At 43.6% G+C, this 24,065-nt stretch overlaps 1 protein-coding gene across 2 annotated transcripts in view; it reads left to right on the top strand.

Moving 5' to 3' along the window:
• The window catches only part of NEK10 (NIMA related kinase 10), a 337,168-nt gene that overhangs the window by 231,878 nt on the left and 81,225 nt on the right, over positions 1–24,065 (top strand). For both annotated transcript variants that reach the window (XM_069730006.1, XM_069730007.1), the window contains exons 27-28: positions 3,973–4,153; positions 15,852–15,923. In XM_069730006.1, the coding sequence (XP_069586107.1) occupies positions 3,973–4,153; positions 15,852–15,923 (253 nt within the window). The remainder of the gene's footprint in view (positions 1–3,972; positions 4,154–15,851; positions 15,924–24,065) is intronic.

Genomic DNA, 24,065 nt, shown 5'->3' with positions numbered 1-24,065 from the left:
AGAAAAACTGAAATATCACATGGTTATAAATATTCAGAGCCTTTGCTCAGGCACTCATATTTAAGTCACATGCTATCCATTTCCTTGTGATCCTCCTTGAGGTGGTTCTACTTCTTTATTATAGTCCAGCTGTGTTTAATTAAACTGATAGAACTTGATTTGGGAAAGTCACACACCTGTGTATATAAGACCTCACAGCTCACAGTGCATGTCAGTCCAAATGAGAATCATGAGGTCAAAGGAACTGGCCAAGGATCGCAGAAACAGAATTGTGGCATGGCACAGATCTGGCCAAGGTTACAACAGAATTTCTGCAGTACTCAAGGTTCCTAAGAGCATAGTGGCCTCCATAATCCTTAATTGGAAGAAGTATGGGACCACCAGAAGTATTCCTAGACCTGGACGTCCAGCCAAACTGAGCAATCATGGGAGAAGAGCCTTGGTGAGAGAGATAAAGAAGAACCCCAAGATCACTGTGGCTGAGCTCCAGAGATGCAGTAGGGAGATGAAAGAAAGTTCCACAAAGTCAACTATCACTGCAACCCTCCACCATTTGGGCCTTTATGGCAGAGTGGCCCGACGGAAGCCTCTCCTCAGTGCATGATATATGAAATCCCACATAGAGCTTGCTAAAAAACACATAAAGGCCTGCCAGACTATGAGAAATAAGATTCTCTGGTCTGATGAGATGAAGATAGACCTATTTGGTGATAATTCTAAGCGATATGTGTAGAGAAAACCAGGCACTGCTCATCACCTGCCCAATACAATCCTAACAGTGAAACATGGTGGTGGCAGCATCATGCTATGGGGGTGTTTTTCAGCTGCAGGGACAGGACGACTGGTTGTCATTGAAGAAACATGAATGCGGCCAACTACAGAGATATCCTGGATGAAAATCTCTTCCAGAGTGCCCTGGACCTCAGACTTGGCCGAAGGTTTGCCTTCCAACAAGACAATGACCCTAAGCACACAGCTAAAATAACAAAGGAGTGGCTTCAGAACAACTCTGTGACCATTCTTGACTGGCCCAGCCAGAGCCTTGACCTAAACCCAATTGAGCATCTGTGGAGAGATACCTGAAAATGGCTGTCCACCAATGTTCACCATCCAACCTGACGGAACTGGAGAGGATCCCCAAATCCAGGTGTGAAAAACGTGTTGCATCATTCCCAAGAAGAATCATGGCTGTAGTAGCTCAAAGGTTTCTGAAGACTTATGACCATGTTATATTTTAAATTTGGAAAAATTACTACATTTCTGTTTTTTTTTGTCAAGATGGGGTGCAGTGTGTACAATAATGAGAAAAAAAGAACTTTTTTGAATTTACCAAATGGCTGCAATGAAACAAAGAGTGAATGTAACAACTCTGCTGGCATCACGGCATGGCCTTGCATCTCTCACACTATCTTACCCACTGCTCCAGGTCATGATGTGGTTTCTGTTTCATGCTAGCTCCATGTTCTGTGTCTCTGCTCTCTGCATGCTTCATGGCTGTCTGTATAGGGGTGAGGCGCCTGAACTCTCTGGTTCTTATAGGAATCAGGTGCATCTGTCTAATCTGTTCCTGACCAATTACCAAGAGGCCTCCAGTATATAGTGCAGCTCCATCCTGTGGTCTGGGCCTGTGCAATGTGTTAGCTCAGTTTATGTTTAGCTTCTGAGTTTGCCAGGCCTTGCTCTGTGTTACTCCCTCTCTGGAGGCTTTTCTCCTTGCCTTGCCTTGATCTTGTTGTCCGCCCTCCAGGAGGCAGAATATCCTGGTCCCTGTGTCTTTGTCCTTGTGTCTTGTTCCATTGCCTTGTCTGAACTTAGTCTTATCTCAGTCTCCTTGTCTGTGGCTTCCTTCTCTGCTGTGTCTTTCCTTGTGTTCTCAGTCTGCTTTTGCTCCGCACTCTTGTGGCTCTGCCTGCTCTGTAACTTTGTGGCTTTACCTCTGCTCCGCACTCCTGTGGTTCTGCTCCGTTCTGCTCTGCTGCTGCAGTAATCTCTTGCTGCAGCTCCTCTCCGCATTCCTTGCGGTTCTACTCTGCTTAAGCTTCTGCAGTAATCTCTTGCTCCAGCTCCTCTCCACATTCCTTGTGGCTCTGCTCTGCTTAGCTCCTGCAGTAATCTCTTGCTGCAGCTCCTCTCCACATTCCTTGTGGTTCTGCTCTGCTTAGCTTCTGCGGCTGCAGTAATCTCTTGCTGCAGCTCCTCTCCACATTCCTTGTGGCTCTGCTCTGCTTAGCTTCTGCGGCTGCAGTAATCCCTTGCTGCAGCTCCTCTCCATATTCCTTGTGGCTCCTCTCTGCTTAGCTTCTGCAGCTGCAGTAATCCCTTGCTGCAGCTCCTCTCCATATTCCTTGTGGTTCTGCTCAGCTTTTATTGCTGCGCTATCTCTTGCTGCTATACCGCTCCTGTCCACAGCCTTGTGGTTCTCTTCCTGTGTGAACAGGTCCCTACCTGTTCATTCATACTACATATCCATACCTGCACCTCCTGTGTGAACAGGTCCCTACCTGTTCCTTCATACACCACACCTTCATACACCGTTCCTGCCAGCCCTGTGTTCTCTGCTGTGTTCCTGCCAGCCCTGTGTTCTCTGCCGTGTCTCTGCCAGCTCTGTGTCTCAGCCGTGCCAGCCTACTCGTCTGAATCTCATCCGTGCTCATCTGCTAGACCTGCCTGATGCCCGCACCAATCCTAGTGTTCCTGTCTCCCAAGTGGGATCAGCAGCCACAGCCAGACACCACCCTGAAGTAGAACCTGGCAGCTGCCTGCTGCACAAGCCTGACCACACCATCAGAGGCTCCAGTGAATACCCAGGCAGCTGTTAAAGTCACGCCCCTTCCAGGGTAGTCTGGTTTGTGGCACAGTGGGGCCGCAACCCCCCCCCCCCCCCCGAGCTCACGCCCACCAGTCAGGGCGTGAGCGTGACAGTGAAAAATTTAAAGGGGTATGAGTACTTTCCGTTCCCACTTTATATGCACTCTAAACTCTCCAAAATTAGTTTTGCTGTATTTCATGGTAATTGTATAATTTTTTGAAGAGCTCAACAGGATGGGATCTAATTTTTGCTTGATTGTTTTTCCTTTTTTTTCCATTTATTTTTTTTACTTGAATTGAGTTTTTACATGGAGGCCACCAAAACAACCCAATTTACAACCTAAATTCCCCAAAAGTTGAGACATTGTATAAAATGTAAATAAAATGAATGCAAAGATTTGGAAATCTCATCTAACAATATTTTATCCATAACAGAACATTCATGAACTTCTGACTATTTTTGCTTTGGAAAGACTGTGCCTCGATAACATTCTCTTATTATGCACAATTATGTGACCCAGATAGAAATTGACCCCCTAGCTCTTTTTCATTAGTGACACTTACTTTTCCAAACCAAATTGCCACTTTTTTGGGGATGCCTTGCCGCCGTTAATTTCTAAATAAGTTATTTTTTTCAAATGAAATGTAAAAATGTCCAACTTTCAACTTTTGATCTGTATTCTATGTTCTGTTGTGAATATCCTTAGGCTGTAGCTGATTTCCAAATCATGGTATTCTTGTTTTCTTTACATATTTCATAACGTGGCAACTTATTTGTAATTGAGGTTGTAGATGAATGAAGCAGATTCTTAATCACAGAAATTTCTGCAATAAAATTCTGCCTCATGTGAATCTAATCTTACAATGTTAAGTACATGACTTCTTTGTATGCTTTCCTTGAATCCTTCAACACCACTTCTTGCCCCATATTGGCCATAATAATTTTGCCTTGTGTTTTCCCTGTAATGTTTGTCTAGTCATTAAAGTTACTTTTAGGAAGATTATTTTTTAACCTCATGTTATGTTTTTATTGCTTATATGCTTTCTTCTATTTTTTTTATTTCTATTTTTATTTATCTACATAAGAATGATGTAGACTCTGCTCTCAACTGTAGTTGATGTTATTGTGATTTGCATTTGACTCCTTTTCACCTTTTGTCCTAGGACCAATATGAGAAATCCAGCTTGAGCAGTAGCAGCAGTAGCAGTGGAATAGCAAGCTGCAAAAGTGACATTTCAGAGAATGCTTTTATTCCCTTGGGACTATTGCAGCCAAGTAACAGTGATAAAAGTTCTGATGTTTTTCTCCCAAACGATGGCTACTCCATAGACAACCTTGGTAAAGGTAATATTTCATTTTCTGTTTCTTTTTTTTTTAACTTTTGGTCAAGTGATAGTTTGTTTGAGGGATTAAATTTATTAAAGGGATTTGTCACTTATTTTTAAAAGCATATCAGTTTGCTTGTATTAGAGGTAGTAAACTCAACATTACTCACTTCCCCTCTTTCCACCTCTACTCCCGGTCTCTGCTGACAGGCTGTGGTGGTGACATTGGCAGACAATAATAATTGTAACAGTTTATACTCTATTTCTAAAAGGATATAGGAAGTACCATAAAGTTACCAAAAATAAATAAGAAAAAGGATTACTTGGAGCCAAGAGCTACTTGTAGTCAAGGAAAATAATCCCTTTGTAACCTTTCAACATTTTTTAAGTTAACCAGTCTAGAATCATGGAACCATCTCAACTATGCACATATTATTAATGACTAATGAACACAATTCTTTTCATAGTCTTTTAACCCCTTCAGCCCCCAAGCCTGTTTTCACCTTCATGACTGGGCCAAATTTTACAATTCGGATCAATGTCACTTTATGGCCGGGGTCCCACTATAATAATAATAATCTTTATTTTTATATAGCACTAACATATTCCGCAGTGCTTTACAGTTTTGCACATATTATCATCGCTGTCCCCGATGGGGCTCACAATCTAAATTCCCTATTAGTATGTCTTTGGAATGTGGGAGGAAACCGGAGAACATGGAGGAAACCCACTCAAACACGGGGAGAACTCCTTGCAGATGTTGTCCAAGGTGGGATTAGAACCCAGGACTCCAGCGCTGCAAGGCTGCAGTACGAACCACTGAGCCACCGTGCTGCCCATTAGAGAATCACATCCGATTTAAGAGTATTGGATGCGATATGCGAAGGACACTCAGCTCCTGCTCTGCTGCAAGTGTGAGCTGGGTGCCGTACTCTGTGTTCCGATCCTCTCGCATGACATGCTCGCAGCACAGCTGCAGAGGAGACGGAGATATTAATTTATCCATCTCTGCTGCCGGCGTCGGCGGGAATTGCACTCCACTCGGGTGATTTATAGTACAGACCAAAAATTTGGACACACCCTCTCATTTAAAGATTTCTCTGTATTTTCATGACTTTGAAAATTGTACATTCACACTGAAGGCATCAAAACTATGAATTAACACATGTGGTATTATATACTTAACAAAAATGTGTGAAACAACTGAAATTATGTCTTATAAAAGTAGCCACCTTTTGCTTTGATGACTGCTTTGCACACTCTTGGCATTCTCTTGATAAGCTTCAAGAGGTAGTCACCGGGAATGGTCTTCTAACAATCTTGAAGGAATTCCCAGAGATGCTTAGCACTTGTTCGCCCTTTTGCCTTCACTCTGCGGTCCAGCTCACCCCAAACTGTCTCGATTGGGCTCAGGTCTGGTGACTGTGGAGGCCAGGTCATCTGCCGTAGCACCCCATCACTCTCCTTCTTGGTCAAATAGCCCTTACACAGCCTGGAGGTGTGTTTGGGGTCATTGTCCTTTTGAAAAATAAATGATGGTCCAACTAAACGCAACCTTGATGGAATAGCATGCCGCTGCAAGATGCTGTGATAGCCATGCTGGTTCAGTATGCCTTCAATTTTGAATAAATCCCCAACAGTGTCACCAGCAAAGCACCCCCACACCATCACACCTCCTCCTCCATGCTTCACGGTGGGAACCAGTCCATCCGTTCACCTTTTCTGCATCGCACAAAGACACGGTGGTTGGAACCAAAGATCTCAAATTTGGACTCATCAGACCAAAGCACAGATTTCCACTGGTCTAATGTCCATTCCTTGTGTTCTTTAGCTCAAACAAGTCTCTTCTGCTTGTTGCCTGTCCTTAGCAGTGGTTTCCTAGCAGCTATTTTACCATGAAGGTCTGCTGCACAAAGTCTCCTCTTAACAGTTGTTGTAGAGATGTGTTGTGAATTCTGTGGTCAAGCTCCCTCCTGGGGTCATGAGTGGTACTTCGGCTGGTTCTGTCTATGAGCTTCCTCTGGTGGATGTGAGTGGGGCTGCGGCTTCTGAGTTTCCTTCCTCAGGTGACGAGGTTAAGTCGTTAGGTGCTGCTCTATTTAACTCCACCTAGTTCTTTGTTCCTTGCCTCCAGTCAATGTTCCAGTATTGGTCTTGCTCTCTCCTGGATCGTTCTTGTGGCCTGTCTGCCATGCATAAGCTAAGTTTTGCTTGTGTTACTTTTGTTTGCTATATTTTCTGTCCAGCTTGCTATATTGGTTTTTCTTGCTTGCTGGAAGCTCTGAGACGCAGAGGGAGCACCTCCGTACCGTTAGTCGGTGCGGAGGGTCTTTTTGCGCCCTCTGCGTGGTTGTTTGTAGGTTTTTGTGCTGACCGCAAAGCTATCTTTCCTATCCTCGGTCTATTCATTAAGTCGAGCCTCACTTTGCTAAAATCTATTTCATCTCTGTGTTTGTATTTTCATCTTTACTCAGTCATTATATGTGGGGGGCTGCCTTTTCCTTTGTGGAATCTCTCTGAGGCAAGGTAGGGTTATTTTTCTATCTTCAGGGCTAGCTAGTTTCTCAGGCTGTGCCCGAGGCGCCTAGGTCTGGTCAGGAGCGCTCCACGGCTACCTCTAGTGTGGTATGATAGGATTAGGGATTGCGGTCAGCAGAGTTCCCACGTCTCAGAGCTCGTCCTATGTTATTAGTAACTATCAGGTCTCTTGTGTGCTCTTAACCACTAGGTCCATTGTGGTTCTGAATCACCAGTTCATAACAGTACTGGAGGCCCAAAGTACTAATGCTTCTCAATAGAGGGAAAAGAGAAGTTCTGAGACCATTTTTTTTTCTCTGCACTGTGTTTTGTCTTTCTTTTCCCCTGGACATTTGGGTGGTTCAGGACACAGGTGTAGTGATGGACATTAAAGGTCTGTCTTCTTGTGTGGATCATCTCACTGCAAGAGTACAAAATATTCAAGACTTTGTGGTTCAGAATTCTATGTTAGAACCAAGAATTCCTATTCCTGATTTGTTTTCTGGAGATAGAGCTAAGTTTCTGAGTTTTAAAAATAATTGTAAACTGTTTCTGGCTTTGAAACCCCGCTCCTCTGGTGACCCAGTTCAACAAGTTAAGATCATTATTTCTTTATTACGTGGCGACCCTCAAGACTGGGCATTTTACCTTGCGCCAGGAGATCCTGCATTATGTAATATTGATGCATTTTTTCTGGCGCTCGGATTGCTTTATGATGAACCTAATTCAGTGGATCAGGCAGAGAAAAATTTGCTGGCTCTGTGTCAGGGTCAGGATGAGGTAGAGATATATTGTCAGAAGTTTAGGAAGTGGTCTGTGCTCACTCAATGGAATGAATGTGCGCTGGCAGCAATTTTCAGAAAGGGTCTCTCTGAAGCCCTTAAGGATGTCATGGTGGGATTTCCTATGCCTGCTGGTCTGAATGAGTCTATGTCTTTGGCCATTCAGATCGGCCGACGCTTGTGTGAGCGTAAAACTGTGCACCATTTGGCGGTATTATCTGAGCATAAACCTGAGCCTATGCAGTGCGATAGGACTTTGACCAGAGCTGAACGGCAAGAACACAGACGTCAGAATGGGCTGTGTTTTTACTATGGTGATTCCACTCATGCTATCTCCGATTGTCCTAAGCGCACTAAGCGGTTCGCTAGGTCTGCCACCATTGGTACGGTACAGTCGAAATTTCTTTTGTCCGTTACTTTGATCTGCTCTTTGTCATCCTATTCTGTCATGGCATTTGTGGATTCAGGCGCTGCCCTGAATTTGATGGACTTGGAGTTTGCTAGGCGCTGTGGGTTTTTCTTGGAGCCCTTGCAGTATCCTATTCCATTGAGAGGAATTGATGCTACGCCTTTGGCCAAGAATAAGCCTCAGTACTGGACCCAGATGACCATGTGCATGGCTACTGCGCATCAGGAGGATATTCGCTTTTTGGTGTTGCATAATCTGCATGATGTGGTCGTGTTGGGGTTGCCATGGCTACAAGTCCATAACCCAGTATTGGATTGGAAATCAATGTCTGTGTCCAGCTGGGGTTGTCAGGGGGTACATGGTGATGTTCCATTTCTGTCTATTTCATCATCCACCCCTTCTGAGGTCCCAGAGTTCTTGTCGGATTACCGGGATGTATTTGATGAGCCCAAGTCCAGTGCCCTACCTTCGCATAGGGATTGCGATTGTGCTATCGATTTGATTCCTGGTAGTAAGTTTCCTAAAGGTCGACTGTTTAATTTGTCTGTGCCTGAGCACGCCGCTATGCGGAGTTACGTAAAGGAATCCTTGGAGAAGGGTCATATTCGCCCGTCGTCGTCGCCATTGGGAGCAGGGTTCTTTTTTGTGGCCAAGAAGGATGGTTCGCTGAGACCTTGTATTGATTACCGCCTTCTAAATAAAATCACAGTCAAATTTCAGTACCCCTTGCCGCTGCTGTCTGATTTGTTTGCTCGGATTAAGGGGGCTAGTTGGTTCACCAAGATAGATCTTCGTGGTGCGTATAATCTTGTGCGTATTAAACAGGGCGATGAATGGAAAACAGCATTTAATACGCCCGAGGGCCATTTTGAGTACCTGGTTATGCCATTCCGGCTTTCTAATGCTCCATCAGTGTTTCAGTCCTTTATGCATGACATCTTCCGAGAGTACCTGGATAAGTTCCTTATTGTATACTTGGATGATATTTTGGTCTTCTCGAATGATTGGGAATCTCACGTGAAGCAGGTCAGAATGGTGTTCCAGGTCCTGTGTGCGAATTCTTTGTTTGTGAAGGGGTCTAAGTGTCTCTTTGGTGTTCAGAAGGTTTCATTTTTGGGTTTCATTTTTTCCCCTTCTACTATCGAGATGGACCCTGTTAAACTTCAGGCCATTTATGATTGGACTCAGCCGACATCTCTGAAGAGTCTGCAAAAGTTCCTGGGCTTTGCTAATTTTTATCGTCGCTTCATCAATAATTTTTCTAGTATTGCTAAACCGTTGACTGATTTAACCAAGAAGGGTGCTGATGTGGTCAATTGGTCTTCTGCTGCTGTGGAGGCTTTTCAGGAGTTGAAGCGTCGTTTTTCTTCTGCCCCTGTGTTGTGCCAACCAGATGTTTCGCTCCCGTTCCAGGTCGAGGTTGATGCTTCTGAGATTGGAGCAGGGGCTGTTTTGTCGCAAAGAAGTTCTGATGGCTCGGTGATGAAACCATGCGCCTTCTTTTCCAGGAAGTTTTCGCCTGCTGAGCGTAATTATGATGTTGGCAATCGAGAGTTGCTGGCCATGAAGTGGGCATTCGAGGAGTGGCGTCATTGGCTTGAAGGAACTAAGCATCGCGTGGTGGTCTTGACTGATCACAAGAACTTGACTTATCTCGAGTCTGCCAAACGGTTGAATCCTAGACAGGCTCGTTGGTCGCTGTTTTTCTCCCGTTTTGACTTTGTGGTTTCGTACCTTCCGGGCTCTAAAAATGTGAAGGCGGATGCCCTGTCTAGGAGTTTTGTGCCCGACTCTCTGGGTTTGCCTGAGCCGGCGGGTATTCTCAAAGAGGGGGTAATTTGTCTGCCATCTCCCCTGATTTGCGGCGGGTGCTGCAAAAATTTCAGGCTAATAGACCTGACCGTTGCCCAGCGGAGAAACTGTTTGTCCCTGATAAATGGACGAGTAGAGTTATCTCTGAGGTTCATTGTTCGGTGTTGGCTGGTCATCCTGGAATCTTTGGTACCAGAGATTTGGTGGCTAGATCCTTTTGGTGGCCGTCTCTGTCGCGGGATGTGCGTTCGTTTGTGCAGTCCTGTGGGATTTGTGCTCGGGCTAAGCTCTGCTGTTCTCGTGCCAGTGGGTTGCTTTTGCCCTTGCCGGTCCCGAAGAGGCCCTGGACACATATCTCTATGGATTTTATTTCGGATCTCCCCGTCTCTCAAAAAATGTCGGTCATTTGGGTGGTTTGTGATCGCTTCTCTAAGATGGTCCATTTGGTACCCTTGTCTAAGTTGCCTTCCTCCTCTGATTTGGTGCCATTGTTTTTCCAGCATGTGGTTCGTTTACATGGCATTCTGGAGAACATCGTTTCTGACAGAGGTTCCCAGTTTGTCTCGAGGTTTTGGCGAGCCTTCTGTGCTAGGATGGGCATTGATTTGTCTTTTTCCTCGGCTTTCCATCCTCAGACAAATGGCCAGACTGAACAAACCAATCAGACCTTGGAAACATATCTGAGATGTTTTGTTTCTGCTGATCAGGATGATTGGGTGTCCTTTTTGCCTTTGGCTGAGTTCGCCCTTAATAATCAGGCCAGCTCGGCTACTTTGGTTTCGCCGTTTTTCTGCAATTCTGGTTTCCATCCTCGTTTCTCTTCAGGGCAGGTTGAGTCTTCAGACTGTCCTGGTGTGGATGCTGTGGTGGATAGGTTGCAGCAGATTTGGACTCATGTGGTGGACAGTTTGACATTGTCCCAGGAGAAGGCTCAACGTTTCGCTAACCGCAGGCGCTGTGTGGGTCCCCGACTTCGTGTTGGGGATTTGGTTTGGTTGTCATCTCGTTATATTCCTATGAAAGTTTCCTCTCCTAAGTTTAAGCCTCGTTTCATTGGTCCGTATAGGATATCTTAGGTTCTTAATCCTGTGTCTTTTCGTTTGACCCTTCCAGCTTCTTTTTCCATCCATAATGTATTCCATAGGTCATTGTTGCGGAGATACGTGGCACCTGTGGTTCCATCCGTTGATCCTCCTGCCCCGGTTTTGGTTGAGGGGGAGTTGGAGTATATAGTGGAGAAGATTTTGGATTCTCGTATTTCGAGACGGAAACTCCAATACCTGGTTAAGTGGAAGGGTTATGGTCAGGAAGATAATTCCTGGGTCTTTGCCTCTGATGTTCATGCTGCCGATCTGGTTCGTGCCTTTCATTTGGCTCATCCTGGTCGGCCTGGGGGCTCTGGTGAGGGTTCGGTGACCCCTCCTCAAGGGGGGGGTACTGTTGTGAATTCTGTGGTCAAGCTCCCTCCTGTGGTCATGAGTGGTACTTCGGCTGGTTCTGTCTATGAGCTTCCTCTGGTGGATGTGAGTGGGGCTGCGGCTTCTGAGTTTCCTTCCTCAGGTGACGAGGTTAAGTCGTTAGGTGCCGCTCTATTTAACTCCACCTAGTTCTTTGTTCCTTGCCTCCAGTCAATGTTCCAGTATTGGTCTTGCTCTCTCCTGGATCGTTCTTGTGGCCTGTCTGCCCTGCATAAGCTAAGTTTTGCTTGTGTTACTTTTGTTTGCTATATTTTCTGTCCAGCTTGCTATATTGGTTTTTCTTGCTTGCTGGAAGCTCTGAGACGCAGAGGGAGCACCTCCGTACCGTTAGTCGGTGCGGAGGGTCTTTTTGCGCCCTCTGCGTAGTTGTTTGTAGGTTTTTGTGCTGACCGCAAAGCTATCTGTCCTATCCTCGGTCTATTCAGTAAGTCGGGCCTCACTTTGCTAAAATCTATTTCATCTCTGTGTTTGTATTTTCATCTTTACTCACAGTCATTATATGTGGGGGGCTGCCTTTTCCTTTGGGGAATTTCTCTGAGGCAAGGTAGGCTTATTTTTCTATCTTCAGGGCTAGCTAGTTTCTCAGGCTGTGCCCGAGGCGCCTAGGTCTGGTCAGGAGCGCTCCACGGCTACCTCTAGTGTGGTATGATAGGATTAGGGATTGCGGTCAGCAGAGTTCCCACGTCTCAGAGCTCGTCCTATGTTATTAGTAACTATCAGGTCTCTTGTGTGCTCTTAACCACTAGGTCCATTGTGGTTCTGAATCACCAGTTCATAACAGAGATGTGTCTGCTGCTAGATCTCTGTGTGGCATTGACCTGGTCTCTAATCTGAGCTGCTGTTAACCTGCGATTTCTGAGGCTGGTGACTCGGATAAACTTATGCTCAGAAGCAGAGGTGACTCTTGTTCTTTCTTTCCTGGGGCGGTCCTCATGTGAACCAGTTTCTTTGTGTTTTTATTCACTTATGTTTATCTGTCTAGGTATGTAGGCCATGTACTTACCTCAACTTTTCTATCTGGCGTTAAAGAAATACTGATGATAGGTCCATGGATGATGAACAAGCCGTCCATCGTTATTGAATTGGAGCTACAAACTGTTCCACTGGAAAAAACCCTGTTTGAAGATAATAATTGATACATAAGATTTATGGCTTTAGGTGGTTATAGATATAGTGATTGGTCGCTTTATGGCTGTTATAGTATGTTTCCTTGTAATATCTCCTATGTATTATATATAGCTGTAAACAATGGCATTGTTTTTTCTAGCACTATTAATGTACTGATGTGGTGTCTGATAGCATGAGATACTATCGGGCATGTGCCTAGTGCACAGCCAATCATGGTCTTTGTAATACAGTCCACAGATTTGCACTGTTATTTACCTTTATCTATTTTATGTACATATGCCCGTTTATTCACACTTTTCATCATGCTGTATAGACACCACAATAATTGTGTATAGTAAGCCTGAATGCTGTGCGAGTATGCACTGGTAGTCATGGTGTCTTACGTTCAAATAGGTTAGGCAATGGGTGGCACATAGTTATGTATACATCTTCCATTTTTCATCTATGGGCGGTCACTGACCGGTTTACAGTGTGCACTATCTATGGTATATAGTTCGGTTGAGGTATACGACTGTCTTTTACCTGGCAGACGTCTTCATTGTTTAGATGCATACTTGAGCGCGACCTGCGCATGCGCTGCTGGTCGATGGGGGTGGCGGTGCTCTGTACAGGCATCGCACTGCCTTGGTAACAGGTGCGGTCATGTGACCGGACCATGTGATCGGGTGACGCGATCCCTGAGCGCCGCGCTCGTCATCGGATGGCAAGATGCCGGGAATGCGCCGCCACAGCTGCAAGTAGTTGGGCTTTTTCAGCCAACATATAATAGACGCCATGCACACAGGTAGTTACCTCCTGACGAAGCTGCAGGTACAGCGAAACGTGCGTCGGGGTTCATCTGGGTACCGCTGATCCACCTATGCGATGGCTGCAGGTAATGGGCACACATAATCTGGATATTACTGATGGGTTTTGGCCTATTATTGGCATATGAATTCTCTATATCAGGGGTCCCCAACTCCAGTCCTCAAGGCCCACCAACATGTCATGTTTTCAGGATTTCCTTAGTCTTGCCCAGGTAATAATTGCATCACCTGTGCAATGCAAAGGAAATCCTGAAAACATGACCTGTTGGTGGGCCTTGAGGACTGGAGTTGGGGACCCCTGCTCTATATGGTAGATGGATAATGGCCTATTGGGGGTGAGACACCGTCACTACATTGGTGGTGGTTGTTTATATATGTATGGCCCATCTCCATTGCTGTATGAGGAGATGTTTTACCGCAGTATGATTATCATCTGTACAATTTTGGGGTATTTTACTTCATTAGCATAGATGGTAATGGGCGGCCCCAGTTTTGTATGTCTTTGTTGTTATACAGTATAGTCCATGGGCAGCAGAGTTTTAGTATTACATCTCTGTTGTAATTATCTATATGCTATTTTTTGTATTGGAATATGTATATGTGTATTTTTCTAGTATATTAATAAATGATCTCTTGTTTCTACTATTTATTGATCGTGTGTTTACTTCACTATCTCTATTGGTTGTAGCAGTTTCTTTGTAGCGCTTGATGGTTTTTGCCACTGCACTTTGGGACACTTTCAAAGTTTTCCCAATTTTTCGGACTGACTGACCTTCATTTCTTAAAGTAATGATGGCCACTCGTTTTTCTTTACTTAGCTGCTTTTTTCTGCCATAATACAAATTTTAACAGTCTATTCAGTAGGACTATCAGCTGTGTATCCACCAGACTTCTGCACAACACAACTGATGGTCCCAACCCCATTTATAAGGCAAGAAGTACCACTTATTAAACCTGACAGGGCACACCTGTGTAGTGAAAATCATTCTCGGTGACTACCTCTTGAAGCTCATCAAGAGAATGCCAAGAGTGTGCAAAGCAGTCATCAAAGCAAAAGGTGTCTACTTTGAAGAACCTAAAATATAAAACATAATTTCAGTTGTTCCACACTTTTTTGTTAAGTATATAATTCCACATTTGTTAATTCATAGTTTTGATGCCTTCAGTGTGAATGTACAATTTTCAGTCATGAAAATACAGAAAAATCTTTAAATGAGAAGGTAAATCCGAACTTTTGGTCTGTACTGTATAAAAGGACAAAAAGCAATGTAGATACCGATCTGATAAAACCGCTCCCCAACATTTGTTTTGCCATTGCTTCTGTCAGAGGGTACTGAGTGTTTGGGGTCGAATTCCCGCCTCTGCACAGGGGGAATCTCGGTACATCTCCGCTGCGGTCTCCCATTTTTCTCCTGCCGCAGTGGAGGCTGCTCAGCGGAGACGTCGGTCCCTATGTCTTGCTCAGTCTGACTCTGTGCAAAGGGTTGCTGCTGCCTTTCCAGCTTCTACCATTGTAGCCAGTGCTGGGCTGCGTCGAGCAGACGTTTTTGGGACTAAGTCCTGCTTTTTCCCTTCTGCGCATGCCCAGGGCAAGATCTCTCGTTGGAGATCAAGGGTCACATGCGTAAATACTGTAGCAAATCCCATTGGTCCTCTAGGAAGGTCCTGAAGGTGCTCAACTTCTGTGGCAGCCTCCCATTGGTTATTCTGGGAAGGTCCTGTAGTTGCTGAAGCTATAAAAGGTTTGCATGGCCATGCGCTAGTGTACATTTGAAAACGTTTGTGTGTTGAGTGCAAGTCGTTCTTTAAACATCCCATCCCTTGTGTATGACTGTTCGCAAAAGGTGGATGTATGCTATTTAGCGCCCGGCTGAGCTATCAGCATTAAGCATATGTTACAGCATCTCAGTATTTAACACAAGTTACAGCGTCTTTTGCTGTGACCGCCAGTGGGGCGCCGTGCGTTACTAAAGTGCTTTCCAACCCAAGTCTGGGTGGGGTGATTAGTGGCATCTGCCAGTGCGGCACTGCTCGCACTCTTGTGCTTAAAATTACTTTTGTTTATTCTGACACCCAGTTGCGGTGTTGAGCGCAAGTGGTCTACTCTAGACGAACCCAATCCCGAGTCTTGGAATTGAGTTCTGTGACTTCTTGCTTGCGCTCTTGGTGCAGTATTAAGGCTCTGTGACGTAACAGAGTTAGTTTCCACTGCCATATAGTGCCGCCATTTGCCAGCAGCGGGTTCTCTCCTGCACGGTGGACCCCGGACTGCGAACGCACCTAATATCATCTCATTATTTACTCGGTGCGTTCCGCCAGTCCTAACACTGAGTTACCCTTTTATTCTGTTACAGCAATCTGACAGTGTCTCATTTTATTTTTATAGGTAAATATTTGCCCTTGATAATCAAAAAAAACTTTAGAAACAGCAATCTGCAGTGTAGATTGTAGTCATTTATCTAATTCAATCAAAAGTCCTTTCAAAGCATTCCTAAAATATTCATCATCTCATCAATTTTAACATCAATGGGTTGTGAGTAGCATCAGTATAAGCGGTCTTTACTCAGATTCATTTTGGGGGGTTTCATTATTATGAATAGGCAATTATAATAAAGTGCACTCATTATTATAAATTGGCACCTTTTGTTTGATACAACAAATATATAGATGAGCATGTAGATGTCTCTTTAAGTATTTAATACACATGCCTGCCACTGCTAATAAATTGTATTAATTATACTATGTCTTTTTTATTATCTGTTTTATTCTACAATTTTTTTGTCAGATGTGTATTCGGAACTTGAAGATGAACTAGATGCATCTGATCATTCTAGCTATTTTAAAGGACCAACTACAGGTAACAGCAGTCTAATACATCAGTATTACATATGTTTAATCTGCCACTAATTATTGGATTTTCCCTACTGAATGATGTATAAGGAATAGTAGTAATACTAGGATCTGCTCATAGCTGACTCAAATATTACAGGGATAAGAAAAACCACCTACACCTGTGAATTCTGTGGTTTTATATAACAAAAAATAATAATAAAAAATCTGGTCTTTAGAAAATCTTAAAATTAGAAAATACGACCTCAGACTAGTTATAGTACATGACAAATTACACCACGTAATTAATTAAGGAGAACCTGTCATGTAAAATAACACTAATCACCTGCAGATATGGGGGTTAATCTGCAGATTAAGAGAGTTATGACACCTCTCTGCTGCACTGAGAGTCCCGCTGCCAGGAGAAAATGAACATTATTCCTCCTAGCAGCCTTGGGCTTTCAGTCATAGGGGAGGTGTCGACACAGCATCAGTCACCTGTCTGTGCATAGAGAGCGGCGGCTGTAACTGCGCTCCCAGCTCTGACTGACAGAAGGCTCAGCAGTAAGCAGGTACAAGCAAATTCTATAATTACCCAGCAGCACTTGTACACCATATCACCGGTGTTGCAGAAATAGGAAGTTATTCATCAGAGCATATGACATGCAGATGATCATGAGCATCATGTGATGATGGGCAGCCCCAGAAAATAAAGCAAGCATGCAAGGAAGGCGCCATACTAAGGAAGAAAGCAATGCCCAAAGAACATAGTGGATCCAGGAGAAGGACATAAGGCAATTGGTACATATAGGAGAAGTGAGGAGGAAACAAGTGAAATGATAAAAAAAGAATTGTAGAAACAAAATGTAAATAACAAAAATACAATATTAAATTAAAATAATTTTATGCAAAATATGTGATCATATATATACAGTGGGGCAAAAAAGTATTTAGTCAGTCAGCAGTAGTGCAAGTTCCACCACTTAAAAAGATGAGAGGCGTCTGTAATTTACATCATAGGTAGACCCCAACTATGGGAGACAAACTGAGAAAAAAAAATCCAGAAAATCACATTGTCTGTTTTTTTAACAATTTATTTGCATATTATGGTGGAAAATAAGTATTTGGTCAGAAACAAAATTTCATCTCAATACTTTGTAATATATCCTTTGTTGGCAATGACAGAGGTCAAACGTTTTCTGTAAGTCTTCACAAGGTTGCCACACACTGTTGTTGATATGTTGGCCCATTCCTCCATGCAGATCTCCTCTAGAGCACTGATGTTTTTGGCTTTTCGCTTGGCAACACGGACTTTCAACTCCCTCCAAATGTTTTCTATAGGGTTGAGATTTGGAGACTGGCTAGGCCACTCCAGGACCTTGAAATGCTTCTTACGAAGCCACTCCTTCGTTGCCCTGGCAGTGTGCTTTGGATCATTGTCATGTTGAAAGACCCAGCCACATTTCATCTTCAATGCCCTTGCTGATGGAAGGAGGTTTGCACTCAAAATCTCACGATACATGGCCCCATTCATTCTTTCATGTACCCGGATCAGTCGTCCTGGCCCCTTTGCAGAGAAACAGCCCCAAAGCATGATGTTTCCACCATCATGCTTTACAGTAGGTATGGTGTTTGATGGATGCAACTCAGTATTCTTTTTCCTCCAAACACGACAAGTTGTGTTTCTACCAAACAGTTCCAGTTTGGTTTCATCAGACCATAGGACATTCTCCCAAAACTCCTCTGGATCATCCAAATGCTCTCTAGCAAACTTCAGACGGGCCCGGACATGTACTGGCTTAAGCAGTGGGTCACGTCTGGCACTGCAGGATCTGAGTCCATGGTGGCGTAGTGTGCTACTTATGGTAGGCCTTGTTACATTGGTCCCAGCTCTCTGCAGGTCATTCACTAGGTCCCCCCGCGTGGTTCTGGGATTTTTGCTCATTGTTCTTGTGATCATTCTGACCCCACGGGGTGGGATTTTGCGTGGAGCCCCAGATCGAGGGAGATTATCAGTGGTCTTGTATGTCTTCCATTTTCTAATTATTGCTCCCACTGTTGATTTCTTCACTCCAAGCTGGTTGGCTATTGCAGATTCAGTCTTCCCAGCCTGGTGCAGGGCTACAATTTTGTTTCTGGTGTCCTTTGACAGCTCTTTGGTCTTCACCATAGTGGAGTTTGGAGTCAGACTGTTTGAGGGTGTGCACAGGTGTCTTTTTATACTGATAACAAGTTTAAACAGGTGCCATTACTACAGGTAATGAGTGGAGGAAAGAGGAAACTCTTAAAGAAGAAGTTACAGGTCTGTGAGAGCCAGAAATCTTGATTGTTTGTTTCTGACCAAATACTTATTTTCCACCATAATATGCAAATAAATTGTTAAAAAAACAGACAATGTGATTTTCTGGATTTTTTTTTCTCAGTTTGTCTCCCATAGTTGAGGTCTACCTATGATGTAAATTACAGACGCCTCTCATCTTTTTAAGTGGTGGAACTTGCACTATTGCTGACTGACTAAATACTTTTTTGCCCCACTATATATATATATATATATATATATATATATATATATATATATATATGTATATATATATATATATATATATATATATATATATAGTGTATGAACAAATATAGCTAAAAAAAAAAGTAGGTGTAAAGTAGGTTGATAATTTAAGATGAACAGTGGCAGGATTAAATTTTGAATAGCTATGAAATAGTGAGTATAGTCCAATGTGTTAATGGGAAGAAAAAAAGATAAGTTAAAATGTAGAAGATATGAATATAATTGTTTGATTATGAATATTTAATTAACTTTCTTGCAGCAGTAGCTATATAGGATTTGAACTCATGACTTCTAGCCTGTAAACTAGAAGCTCTAGCAATGAGCCACAATGTGAATGAAAACTATAAGAATAATGAAATACAAACAATAAAAATCATGAAAAGATATAAATGTGAACAAAAGGACATACAAACCCTGTCCTTCCCATTCAATCCCGCTCCAACGCATGATCAACTCCCTAGGGGTTTTTTTTAGACTAAAATTTCTATTATTTTTTTTCAGGAAACAATATATGTACATGGCCACAGTAATCAGACCTTGACCTATGTCTTTTATAGTGAAGTGTCTAATATGCCTGTACAAAGGACATTGTGAAAGAAGGCAGAGCAGGGTCAGCTGTGACATCGCCTATTGTTATTGGTGGATCCTGTGCTATCAGCTGTTTATGGAGGTGTTACCTGTCATTGCAATTCTGCCTGGGCTGATAAGGAAACTGATATAAACACTTATTGAACAGACCGAGCAAGTTTAGCTTGTTTGGAAGAGTTGCCAGAGGAAAGGCTCTTCTTTCTAAAAACAACATGGCAGCATGGCTAAAGTTTGCAAAGTTACATCTGAACAAACATAAAGACTGGAACAATGTCCACAGGATAGACAAAACCGAAGTGAGGTGTTCAGCCATAACACCTTGTAACATGTTTGTCGAAAACTCAACATAGCACTTCAGCACAAAAACCTTATACCAACTGTCAACTACGGTGGTGAAGAGGTGTTGATTTGACAGCCACAGGATCTGGGCACCATGTCAATCATGAGCTCCTCTGTATACCAACGTGTAATACTATTGTAGGAACTCTTGGATTATGGTAGCGTGGGGCAATGAACAGACAGAGATGGGTTTCTTTAGTGCAAATAGTGTATTTGTACCACAGCAATAACACCCAAAACAATATACTGATAAACCGCAATGAAACAAGTCCCTTAACCATATACAGAAAATCGGAAGAGTTCTTAGGGCAGAGTCCTTGGGAATGTGAGTGTGACAGGTGACGTGGCACAGATCCAAAACACTGTTGGTGCAGAAAGAGTCAAACCCAGGTATGTAGTAAACACAGGGAAGTCCAGAACAAGTCCTCAGGTTAATCCCAGCTGTGTCATGAACACGGGTAAGTCCAGAACAAGTTCTCAAGTTGATCTCAGTTGAGGCATAAACACGGGTAAGTCCAGAACAAGTTCTCAAGTTGATCTCAGTTGAGGCATAAACACGGGTAAGTCCAGAACAAGTTCTCATTAAAGTATTATACTGGTGTAAATTCCAGTAACTCCTACCGGGGGGAGTAAATGAAGTAGCAAAAACACAGTCCAGCAAACAAAGTTACAAAGCACAGTTCAAAAACAGAGTTCTTACCAGGAGGAATGAACCAAGGGTTAAGTTCCAAGGCCAACAGACTGAGAGTGTAGCTTACATAGGCAGAGAATGTCCAGAGCCACAAGTAGAAGCACAGTAGAACAAGCAGCTGAGCTGAAGAGGAAACGGAAGCAGAATACTCCAGCAAAGAGGCTGACACCTGACCTGGGTTTTAAACAAACGAACAGGAAGTAGATTGGATGAAACTAAATTTTTGATAAATAAATAATCACACAATGTGCTGTTAGTCATCTGAGGTTTTATTTCCAAATTTTACAATCTTTTAAAGACCAGATGTTTTTATATTGTGCCCAATACCCTAATACTATAGGGTTCAAAGAAGGTGTCTTATTAGTTGCTTTCTTGATAGTAATCAAGATGAAAGTCAACTGAGCAGCAATGCTACAGTGGCGTGTAAAAGTTTGGGCACCCCTGGTCAAAATTACTGGTTTTGTTAACAGCTAAGCAAGTTGAAGTTTTCTATACAAGGCCTTAATTAGCCTGTTAGGGTTATGGCTTGTTCATTATCATCATTAGGAAAAGCCAGGTGATGCAAATTTCCCAGCTTTATAAAAACCAGTGTCATAGGGAGACAGAGAGGGGCCAGAAGATCTTGGCATCTTCTTACACAAATCTCTGCACGTATGAGATCTGCTTCACCTTCCTATTGGCAGTGTAGGTTTTCCTTGCTCTGTTATTGCAAAGGTTAACCCTTAGTGACAGAGCCAATTTTGTACTTAATGACCAAGCCAATTTTTACAATTTTGACCACTGTCACTTTATGAAGTTATAGCTCTGGAACTCTTCAACATATCTCACTGATTTTGAGAATGTTTTTTGTGACATATAGTACTTCATGTTAGTGGTAAAATTTCTTCAATATGACTTGCGTTTATTCGTTTATTTATGAATAAAATGGAAATTTGGCAAAAATTTTGAAGCACTAACTCTAATGGAAAAATGGAAAAAAAACACCTTTTTTAATTTTATTATTTTTACCAAACTAAGGGGGTGAAAAAGGGGAGTTCGAGTTACTATTTTTTTTTACATTTTGATCACTGTGATAGGGTCTATCACAGTATCACAGTGAGCAAAATGAACCAATAGGAAAAATCTATTGTTGCTGGCAGATCTTGGCGGGCACACTGCGCATGTGCCCGCCGTTTTCTTCCTGGAAGAAGACGCCGAGGGCCGGAGGAGGGAGATGGAGGGTCCAGGGACACCGGAGGTACCGAGAGGTTCATGGGACCCCATTTCTCACTCCTCTGGTATGCTAGATCATATCAGAGTAGAGAGAAATAAATGGGAAATTGGAAATTTTTCAACACTGGAGGGCTCTATATCCTTATTTCTTAGCGCTGTTAAAAAGCGGTGCTGAGGAATGAGTACCCTTAGTTGCCATCGTTAAAAGGTGCATCGGCGGTCATTAAGGGGTTAATCATTTCTGTCTATCTCTTGGAGCTCTCCGTCTTGAATTGTCTCAGCTGTTCTGTGTTAGCTACTCCTCTCCTCTATATATGCTCGCTTCTAGAGAATTGCTGCTGATGGTTATAACTGGCATGGGGAACATTTCACGGATAGAGAGAAGAATGGATTAAATTAAAATTTAACAAATTCTTGATGCAAACACAACACCATATGTAAAAAAAAGCTGAAATTGAAAAGAAGATGGCTTCTACAAAAGGATAATGATCCTAAACACACGTCAAAATCCACAATAGACTACCTCAAAATACACAAGCTGAAGGTTTTACAATGGTCAAGGTTTTACAATCCCCTGATCTGAACATCACTGAAAATCTGTGGCTAGACCTCAAAATTGCAGTGCATGCAAGACGACTCAGGAATCTCACAGAGATGGAGGAATTTTCCAAGGAAGAATGGATGAAAATCTCTCAAACAAGAAGTGAAAGACTCTTGGCTGACTACAAAAAGCATTTACAAGCTGTGATAATTTCAAAAGGGGGTGCTACTAGGTACTAACCATGTAGGGTGCCCACATTTTTGCATCTGCTCATTTTCCTTTTTGTAATTTTTATTATGGAAAAGATGAAAATATAAATACCATATATACTCGAGTATAAGCCAACCCGAGTATAAGCCAAGGCACCTACTTTTGCCATGGAAAACTGGGTAAGCTTATTGACTCGAGTATAAGCCAGGTATGCATGGCTCCCCCTTCCCTGTCCTGGTATGAATGCCTCCCTGTCCTGTCTGTATGCCTTCCCTGTCCCTATCGTATGTGTGGCTCCCTCCTTTCCTGTCCTGGTATGAATGTCTCCACATCCCTGTCCCTGTCTGTATGCCTTCCCTGTCCCTATGATTGTATGCATGCCTCCCCCTTACCTATCTTGGTATGAATGCCTCCTCATCCCTGCCCCTGTATGCATGCCTCCCCCGTTTCATCCCTGTATGCATGCATCCCCCATTTTGTCCCTGTATGCATGCCTCCTCCGTTCCGTCCCTGTATGCATGCCTCCTCCGTTCCGTCCCTGTATGCATGCCTCCTCCTTTCCATCCCTGTATGCATGCCTCCTTATCACCTACCCCTGTGTGCATGTTTCCTATTGAAAAAAAACCAAAACATCCTGCTCACCTAACTGCGTGCCCTCGGTGCTGGCACTGCATCTCGTTCCGGCCGCCGGCGCCTACCTGCAGCTCTTCCTGCAAAGCAATCACGTGGTACTGCTCATTAAGGTAATGAATATGCATTCCACGCCTATGGGAGTGGAGACACGTCCATATTCATGCAGGTAGGTGAGTATGATGTGTGCTGGAAGCCGCCGGCACCTGTCACCCGCTGCTCCGACGCCCCCCCTCCCCCACCGGTTTTCTGGACCATGACTCATGTAGAAGCCAAGGAGGGCATTTTCAGCACAAAAAAAGTGCTGAAAAACTCAGCTTATACACGAGTATATACGGTATTTTTTTCCCCTAAAATACAAAGGACATGTGTCATCTTTAACTTTAGGTCTTTTAGAGATCATTTCATCTTCAACTTGCTTCACTGTTCACAATAAGTCATTTTGACCAAGGGTACCCAAACTTTGACATGACACGGTATAATACACTGGAACCAGAGGTGGAAGTATCTGTATTCCTATCAGTGTCTGACAGCTGCGTTTGCGTTTTCTGCTCCCTAACAAACTCCGGTATATGCTTGGTGGAACTCTTCAGGGCGTAGTATCTAAAAGTTTAAAAGGAGAACTGAGGGTAATAAAGAGAAAGGTTATTGTGTGGAGGCTTTCATTGTAGGGTAACTCTCTTACTCTCCAATATGGCGCATACTAGGAAAGAAGAAAACACCACGCAGTCATCAAATCCAAAAACAAATCATACTTTATTCACAATGAACACAATAAAACACCAGACAAATAAAGCTCAGCAAGGCTAAAAGATGACAATGAATGCCACCAGCAACATGTAAAAATATGGCGCATACTTAACCCCTTTCTGACATATGACGTACTATCCCGTTGAGGTGGGGTGGGCTCGTATGACCACCTACGGGATAGTACGTCATACGCGATCGGCTGCGCTCATGGGCTATGTGCCAAAAGCGGTCATGGACCGCCCCCAGCACATTAACCCCCGGCACACCGCGATCAAACATGATCGCGGTGTGCCGGCGGTATAGGGAAGCATCGCGCAGGGAGGGGGCTCCCTGCGGGCTTCCCTGAGACCCCCGCAGCAACGAAATGTGATCACGTTGCTCCGAGGGTCTCCTACCTCCTTCCTCGCTGAAGGCCCAGATCCAAAATGGCCACGGCATCCGGGTCCTGCAGGGAGGGAGGTGGCTTACCAAGTGCCTGCTCAGAGCAGGCGCTTGGTAAGCCTGCAGCCCTGTAAGTCAGATCGCTGATCTGACAGAGTGCTGTGCAAACTGTCAGATCAGCGATCTGTGATGTCCCTCCCTGGGACAAAATAAAAAAGTAAAAAAAAAATTTCCACATGGGTAAAAAAAATAAAAAAAAATC

This window comes from Ranitomeya imitator, chromosome 6 (assembly GCF_032444005.1).
Source record: "Ranitomeya imitator isolate aRanImi1 chromosome 6, aRanImi1.pri, whole genome shotgun sequence".
Classification (NCBI taxonomy): domain Eukaryota; kingdom Metazoa; phylum Chordata; class Amphibia; order Anura; family Dendrobatidae; genus Ranitomeya; species Ranitomeya imitator.
Note: the sequence above shows the minus strand (reverse complement) of the source record. Positions and strands in the feature narration are given on the sequence as shown.